Raw genomic sequence first — 9,008 nt, 5'->3', positions numbered from 1 at the left:
ATTTTATATATTTGTAAATTGTATGTACTAAACAATAAAGAGGTTTTGGAAAAAAAAAAAAAAGAGCTTATAAAACAAAACTAAAAAAAGTTATGAACGAAATTGAACATTATTGGCGTATAGCTCAGTTTTTTTTTATTGGACTGCAGAAATTTTTGGATTGGTGATTAAATTTCCAACAAATAAAAAATTATTGAAATCAGACTTATTGGCAATTATATGTCAAACTTTTCCACTCTACTTAGTGGTTTTGGGAAACAAAATTACCCAAAAATAGTTAATATTTTTAGTAATAATTAAATAATTACTCATTTAATGCTTTAGCAATATTTTTTCTTATTCTAAAAAAAAAATATATTTTATTAGAATTTTAATTTCATACCATATACCAGCATTTCTCTATATCACTAGTAGACATAGGTAGATAGATAGATAGGTTTTGTTGTAAAATGAAAAAAAAAAAATCGATATAACTTATAATACACATTAAATAAGAAATCTGTATGACTCCTTATTGCATATGTTAGTTCAATATATTTTATATCATATCAATAATGTATTGGTAAATGTTTAATTTTAACTAAATAATTCAATTGATATCAAAATTTTAATTGTGTTCTTTTAATCTTTATTAATCCTCAAATCTAGCAATAGCGAAGTATTGCTGGGCCTGCGAGTACGTTACATATTTTAGAATTTCAGTAGTTTTGTTCGTTTCACATTTTAGTTATTATTTTACTATAGTCTTAATTTTACTATTTGTTATTATCTTAAATCATTATTAGCCAGACAATTGGCACTCTAAATATACTTTTTCATAATTCTTAGGGGACTATACATACCAGAATAAACTTATTTTTCCTATAGTTACGTATTGTTTTTAACTAATAATTAATATTTAAAAACTATTATTTTTAATATTAGTTAATTGATTTTATGCTATTTTGAAATAGGTGGTGTTGGAGGTAATTATATGTATACACGAACTCCACATTACATGACAAGGGCTGCACCACGGGTTCCACCCATGGCTTACCCCTTTGCTCCCGGAGGACCTCCACATATGAGGGGTAGCGGACCAGGATATTTAAGAGGCAGAGCTAGAGTGCCATTTAGACCTCATTCACCAAACAACACAACCATTCCGCCTGGGTAATGTACTAGTCATATTATTGTTTGTAAAAACTATTCTAATTAATGTATTTTGGTTAGGAATTTATATGAAGTTCATCTAGTTAAACTTTTAAATATTACTGGTCATTAAAAATTTATTTAGTAAATACAAGTTTATAATCTTTTTTTTTTACAGACCTATAGATGATCCGGTTGAAATCTTTGAAAGAATGTTAAGAGAGCAAGACAAAAGAAGGGCTCAGCGTAGATCTCCCTCCCGGTCTCCTTATTCAAGATCTCGATCGTGCTCACCACGTTCACCTCGAAGAGCCAGATCTAGGTCTCGCTCCAGATCTCCTCGAACACGTGCAAGTACTAGGACTAGGTCCCGTTCACGTTCCTTACCCCCCCGGAGGAGGAGATCTCGAAGCAGAAGTGTAGGAGCATTTACAATCAGCAGGTAAAAAAAAAATCACAATATATTAAAGAACCAGAGAAATATATTGATTAATAATACAAATAAAAAATATTAAATGAAGTTGTTAAATTATGACTCATAATTTGAGCTAGGTTATGAATATAAAAGTTTTTAAATTCAGTAATAATCAATCTCTTTATAATTTTACTTACTTATATATCATAAGAGAATGTTGTTTGATACCTGCAGTAGATTTTTGATGTTCATAATTCTTGACAAATGATTAAAAAATTTATTGTGGGATAATGTCTCTTATGAATAACAGTTGAATCTGTACCAGCCATGAAGAAGTTATGTAATTCACTAAACTTATCAATTGCTTCATGGTTCGTATGGAATTATAAAAGCATTTACAATTAGTGCTACTTATACTAACTGATATTATCATTGTTGAATATAGGTCAAGCTCAAGATCCATCAGATCTCGAAGCCAACCAAGTAGATCTCCGAGCAGAGACAGGCGTGAATACTCTCCGAGGCATAGGTCTGATTATAGATCACCTATCAGGCCACAATCTCCTATCAGGTAAATTAATTAAATTTTGTTCAAATGTGACTTATTTTAATGTAGATTTTGTATTTTTAAAATCAGATTTTAAACAAGCAGAAAATTGTTTTAACTTATTTAGATCAATTTTAATTTTGATCTGTATAATTTTTAACTTTCGTGCCGCTACTCTGTAAGGAAGTATTGTAATAGAACAAAATATAATTATGTTATAATTAATTAATAAAAAGTTTAGGATTAAGACATTGTAAGCCTGAAGATGAGAAAAGGACCCTGAAACAGTAAAGATTAACAAATAAAAAATATAAACAATTAAAAAGCAAGATACATTTCATAAGTATAAGTATATTTTGTATAATTTTTTTTTTAATTGTGAAAAAAAAAATGAAATATGCATGATTAAATCACTCGTTTTAGAAAGACCTCATCTTTATTTTTATCCAAAACTGGGTTTGCCATTCAGATTTGCTGAGAGGCTTATGCATGCCATATAAAATGCCTCGAGTATTAAAACCCTAAATTCAAACAAAAGTCATGTAAACCAGTTATGTTAAAGTCTTAAGACATTTTTTCGAGTTAAAAACTATAACCTGAAGTATATTTTTTTGTACAAGAGTTTTTTTTTTTTAATGACTGATTTAATCATTTACATTTATCTAGAACATGTTATATGTTGTTATGCTTCTGAATAATGTTATAAACATTACAGGTACTATTCTCAAAGATATAAAGAAGAACAATATAATAATTTCCATGGGACTAGAAACGGTCGAGGAGGAAGGTATGCGTCGTCTAAGCCACAGGAGTTTTACCCTCAGGATTATTCCAGGTATTTATCCTTATTTTGTTTTATTAATGCTGTAGAAATCTTATTTTAGATTATATTACTTTCTGTAATATTTCTACCTTTGTGTGTGCAAGCATTTCTAGGCTTTTCGTTAAAAGTACAATATGAACTTGAGTGATTTATTTTAGTATTTCAGTCTCTACATTTATTAGAAAATAAATCCAACTTGAATATATTATTGTTTATTTTTATTCTTGAAGTGTTATATTCTGTTCAATAAATTAGCTCTGACATATTCCTCAATTCCTTCCTATTTCAAATTTTAATTTTAATACTGTTGTTACTAATATATTATTTTTTAAATAAGGCTTATTAGAAATGTTTTTTATTTAATTATTTCTCATTGGTTATTTGTAATCGCTTGCTTTCTTTTGTAAATGTCTTGCACACGCTACTTTTTACTCAATTCTGTGATTTATATTGCCAGTTTTATGTGATATTAAATCTGTGATATCAAAAGTTGCTATTTTGTATGACACTGAAATAAATGAAAAGAAGTGTATATATAATTTGTAAATAGCTTTATATTTTTGTATTTGTAACATAAAAGTTATTTATCAGTCAATAAAACTTTTGTCATGAAATTAAAATGCTTATTCTTAATAACTTCCAATTAATAATTTATTTGTACATATGTAGTTATTAGAAGTAAGTAGAATAATATATTTACATAAACACTTAAAAAAAAGAAAGAAATGTCAAATATTTTTAGTAAAATTATGGATTTGGAAAGAAAAGAGAATTTTAATATTTTATTATACAGAATAGAATACGTATTTTGATTCTGTTGTATGCCAGAAAAAAGATATAATTTATCAAAATGATATTTAGATATTATACTGTGGTTATGCATGTTTATGTTGATATATAATATTTTATTTATGGTTTAGAACTGTAATTAGATTAACATACATTGAAGACAAAATGGCTATTTACAAAACATTGATATATTCATTAAGACATTGTCATTTTGGCTCGATGAAAGATTATATGAATAATCTTACCTTCTTCAAGTTATTGATTTTTCCTTTCTTCAATCTTGAAGAAAATTATTTATTTAGAATAATGAAACATTTTTAGAATTAAAATGGTATAAGCTGACAGTGATAATTTAATTATAGTATTTAAGAAAAAATTATGTGAGACGATAATTAGTATTTATGTTGTTTGTAAATAAATTGGAACTTGTAAAATTTCAGAATTAGTTATGTAATCATATTTTCAAGTGCTTTATGCCTTACATGAAAGCCATATTTAGTGATTTAGTTGCTAATGAAGTTGTCATTTGTTATATTATTTTAATTTTTTTTTTTTCGTTTGATAATGTTATTTGACTGTGATATCCATCAGAGAGTTTCCTTAGACTGTGATGTTTATTTATTTTATTTCAAGTTGATGTTCTTATTTAATATAAAATGATTGTTCTTGTTGCATTTTATTGTGATTACATCAATAAAAATTTTTTTTTCAATAAGAGTAAATGATTCTCCTGGTAAATTAAATGGAAAGTGTTTATTAATGTTTTAGGGTCATGGAATTAATACCAGGCGTTTGAAATATTTTATTCGTTACCGATATTGCTTCCATATTTGATAACTATTGAATGCTTGTAATTCATGGCTGAAATTATATATATTTGTATTTTTTTCCTTTTTAATTTTGTAATTATTTTTATAAGTTTACTCAACATATTTTCTTTTTATTTATACCTACATTCAGTTTTAGCATTTGCAGATTTAACATATAATGCTTTATAATTTGTTTATCTATTTTTTTTTATATTTGTACTAACATTCTTCGAAAAATAATACTAAATTTAATTTTCTTCATGAAGAATTTATAGTCGTTTCACTTCAGATAATATATGAACCATGTATTGGACTTATTGAATGATGTTTTCTCTTTGAACTCATTAATTTTCTCTTATCATATTTCTTAAACACTGATCTGTAGTTTTATTAAGTTTTAAAAATTAAAAATCTTCCTCTCATGAACATTTACGAAAGTGGCCATGAACACTTAAGAAAGTGGCCACTCGCAAGTTTGGACTACTTTTTCATAATACATGGAAAACATCTGTATCTCATTGTGAGATTTGTGCGATGACTATTCAGAATGAATAAAGAAAGAGACGTGCAACTTAACCAGAATCATTGATAATCGAAGGTTATTCTGGTGGAAGCAAATAACAATATTATTCAACAATTAATTCAAAATATTTTTTATTCCTAGTATAGTAAGAAGGTTATTTTTAAATCCAATTTTACTTTATAATTTCTAGTTTTAGTCAAATTCTTGGTTTCTTAAATTTGATTTCTGAATAATACATAGATATTGATTATTAGATGATCAGAAACCAGGGTATGTAATAATAAAGGGCGACCGTTTTTTTGCTATTAAGTGTAGATATTGCAGTAATAATATTGTTTCAAATTTTTATTATAAATGACATTCATTCGTGTCTCAATTGAATATTTGTTTTTATTAAATGAAATAGTTTGAAGGTCTTTCCAATTGCCTAATTTAATGACTATGTAATCGAATAGGTTAAATGTATTTTTATTTCTTTGTAATTATCTAATATATGGGTGATTGATTCACAAACAACGGGACAATACCTGCAAACAATGTTTTAGATTTTCAACATTTTTCAAAATTATAAAAAGAAATGTAATGTAGCGAACCATCAACAATTGTTTCCACTTATAGTTCTTCTTTGCAGATTGAAGAGATATTGTTAATTAAAATGCGAGAAAGGTTTACAAATAATTTCAGAAGCTTTCAAATATAATATTAATTTATAATAAAATAAAAAAGGTTTTCTCTTATCACTCTGTAATTAAAGTGAGCGGGTGAGATACGACCAGAAATAAGGGTTATGTTCCCATTCTGGCTGTTTCGATTTTTTCTTAATATGAATTTCATCTACTGCTTGGGCTCAATGAATTTTGCTTATGTAGTATTTTGTTTAAGAATTGTTTCATTTCGTTTTCGGTACCTCTCTTTGAATTCTGTGCATTTTTGAGTGTTTTCATCTGTCAACTCTACTGTTGTCTCATCTATTGCTATCATGGTAATTAGAAATTTTCTAGCATTTAATAACATTATATTTCTAGTGAAAATATTCAAACCAAAAATTTTTACAAGAATGGTATTGATATAATAGCTGTTTATAATTTATAAAATTATAAGCTGAATACCAAAACGTGAAAAATATTACAGTTAAAAGAGCTCCCTATGGCAATGATAACTCAAATTATCCTGAAAAAGGTCAGTCATCATTCACAACTTTACTCTAGAACTTCTTTGAATACAGGAGATCTTAGTCCTACTCTTCCCTCAAAACATTTCCCTTTTTATTTTTTTGTTTTGGGACTTTTTCTGATGCTCTCTACCATCGATTGCCGATTGTTCAGTCTTTCTCTCTTTAATTTCTGGCCATTGCACTTCTTCACATGAGAATTCCATAATACCTAAACTGAAAGATTATGGTAGAAACATTAATGACCGGTTGCAACATCCTAGTTTAAACTATGATTAGTGAAATATCGGATATACTCAATAATTATCTGATGCACCAGAGAAGTTAATTTTTAAATCTGGCAGTAAACCTTACCGACCAATGATAGGCAGTCAAACTGAGATTTAGAGCAAATCTACGTTTAACTAGATACAAAGAACCTTCCATAGTTCCAGTTGGGTCTGTTATTTAGTGAAGGTATATTGTATCATTTTGTTTCTTTTCAACTTTTATAAAATAGATGTGATGGAGATTGACAATGAAAATTTCAAAGAATAACATAATAATTATGAAATTTGACCATTATTTGATTTGAAATTATGAGAAAACTAGCGTGATCTACTTACAATTATCTCAGTTTCAGGTAACCTTGGTAACCTGCTTGACAAAACTGTAGACCAGAAAAAGGTCACTAAGTTATCAGGGTTTCACTAAAATTTTAGAAAAATCTGAGTTGTACAAATATTATTTTATTGGAGATCGGTGTAACTGGCCCTAAAGGACTACCTATAAGTATAATAAAATATGTTTTGAGTCAGCCACTATGCTCATATTTTACTGTTAAAGAGGAATAAATATGTCCAATTTATTAAATTTGTATATGATTTAACATTAAGCTGTAATAGGTGGGCCTTCTGTTTAACCATGAGGTTAAAAATTTGAAGAATATGAAGTCTGGTCGACCCAAGGAATCACCTTGGAACTAGTAGTTTGAGAATCACCTATATGTTTATAAAAACTCTGCATTACAGAAACCAAGGGTTACTTGATCTTGGAGATAAAGCCAGTATCCACTATCAACTATGTTTGTACTTCACATTTTAGTACTTTTTAATTTTACTTCATAATTTAGTACTCAAATTACCTGATTGCAATTGTATTTATTTATGATCAGAATTCAATATTTGAAGGAGTTTATGTTTTGACTCTAAAAAAATACCTAATACCATTTACAAGAAATATAAATTAATGCTTCATTATAGAAAAATCTCAAAAACACTTTTGAAGTCAGAATTATATATATAAAACCAAATTCAATAAATATCCCCTGTGAAATCTCATTCATAAAATATTTTAACAAAAACAGTCAATTCCTCTACGTTTTGTGGTTTTACCTACCTGATCATGGGGATTTGGACTTGTATTTATCTTCTAACATGTGTAACATAATTTTTGCATTTACTTACCTATATATGGAAGTGGTTTTGAGATCACTTGAGTCCAAAAAAAAAAAAAAAATACGAAGTGGTGTGTGCGTGCGTGAACAGCCTAGCTCTAAAAAAATAAGTTGTTCGGAACTGAAATTACATATTTAAGGTGGGTTTATGTCTGGGAAATTACAGGATTTTTTTTCGATAAAATCCAATGACTGGAAGTGCCTCTTTATAGAATCGATTTTCATATTTAATTGATTTAAAAAAAAAAAAAATTTCATTCTAAGCAATATCAAAGCATGGATAAATATAAAACATTAAATAATTTTATGAATAACTACTGGAGAAAAAAAAAGAAAAATAGAAGCATCTAATTTGGGCGGGAAGAGCTGAGATCACCCGAACCTTCTCAGTTGCATTGCAGCTTGTTAACTGTTGTATTTTTGGCAGGAACAAAGTTATATTCATTATTCCCACCTCGAGAAATATTAAAATTCAAAGTTGTATAGGAACAGAAAAATAAAAAATTTTATTCATAATTTTTACCTTGTCTTCAGATTTTTTTTTTTTTAAATCTTAAAAAGTAGCGATAACATTAATATGAGCCCACCAATTTACACTAAACTTGAGGACGTATGTTGGGTTGAAGGTTATGTGATGTGCGGACTGCACTAGATTTTTACTAGAACACTAAGAATCCAAATACATCCTAACATTGTAAATGGACTTGAAAGAAGTATTCCAAAAACGGTTTTAAAATATAACTTTTTTTATTTATTTGACAAAGTTATTAAGGATGTTTAGATATATTTTTAATCTATTTTTATAGTAAAAATAATATTACTTCATAAAAAATTTTTTGAGGTTAATGACTTCCAGTTGAAAGACATTTTCAATAAATTCTCTTAGCATGGTACAACGTTTCGGGACCACTGTCCCATATTCATGTACTTTAAACCTCATAATTTCATATAGGAAATCATGTCACAATTTGTGCATCTTCACTACTCCTTAGCACAGCCATTACTCCTGAGTAATGGGGTGAAATATATTTTTTCCGTAGATATAATTATTGATTGTTTAGAAAACCAGAAATGTTACTTATCTTTTATGAAGATCCTTGGAAGAAAAAAAAAAACATACTGAGAGTGCTTTACAGCTTTGGATGGAAATGCATATACCAGGGCATTCAAAAAGTCCTGTCGTTTTTCGTTTGTTTGTTGTTTATTTTGATTCTAGGGTGTTTGGTAATTAATTCCGTTCAATACAACTTTTATCCATGTAAACACAAATGTTTATACTTTATGAATAGGAGGCTAAGGAGGATTAATTTAATGCAGTCACCATCCAACTATCTAGTTAAAATGATTCCAGTTGAAACTCAAATT

At 27.7% G+C, this 9,008-nt stretch overlaps 1 protein-coding gene across 2 annotated transcripts in view; it reads left to right on the top strand.

The window, feature by feature from the left end:
• LOC106688483 (E3 ubiquitin-protein ligase RBBP6) overlaps positions 1 to 9,008 on the top strand; it is a 69,206-nt gene that overhangs the window by 47,088 nt on the left and 13,110 nt on the right. For both annotated transcript variants that reach the window (XM_067051168.1, XM_067051167.1), the window contains exons 7-10: positions 954 to 1,152; positions 1,310 to 1,573; positions 1,992 to 2,117; positions 2,809 to 2,928. In XM_067051168.1, coding sequence (XP_066907269.1) covers positions 954 to 1,152; positions 1,310 to 1,573; positions 1,992 to 2,117; positions 2,809 to 2,928 — 709 coding nt within the window. The remainder of the gene's footprint in view (positions 1 to 953; positions 1,153 to 1,309; positions 1,574 to 1,991; positions 2,118 to 2,808; positions 2,929 to 9,008) is intronic.

The sequence above is a fragment of the Halyomorpha halys genome, unplaced genomic scaffold (assembly GCF_000696795.3).
Source record: "Halyomorpha halys isolate HHAL.00 unplaced genomic scaffold, Hhal_1.1 Scaffold1141.1, whole genome shotgun sequence".
NCBI lineage: Eukaryota > Metazoa > Arthropoda > Insecta > Hemiptera > Pentatomidae > Halyomorpha > Halyomorpha halys.
Note: the sequence above shows the minus strand (reverse complement) of the source record. Positions and strands in the feature narration are given on the sequence as shown.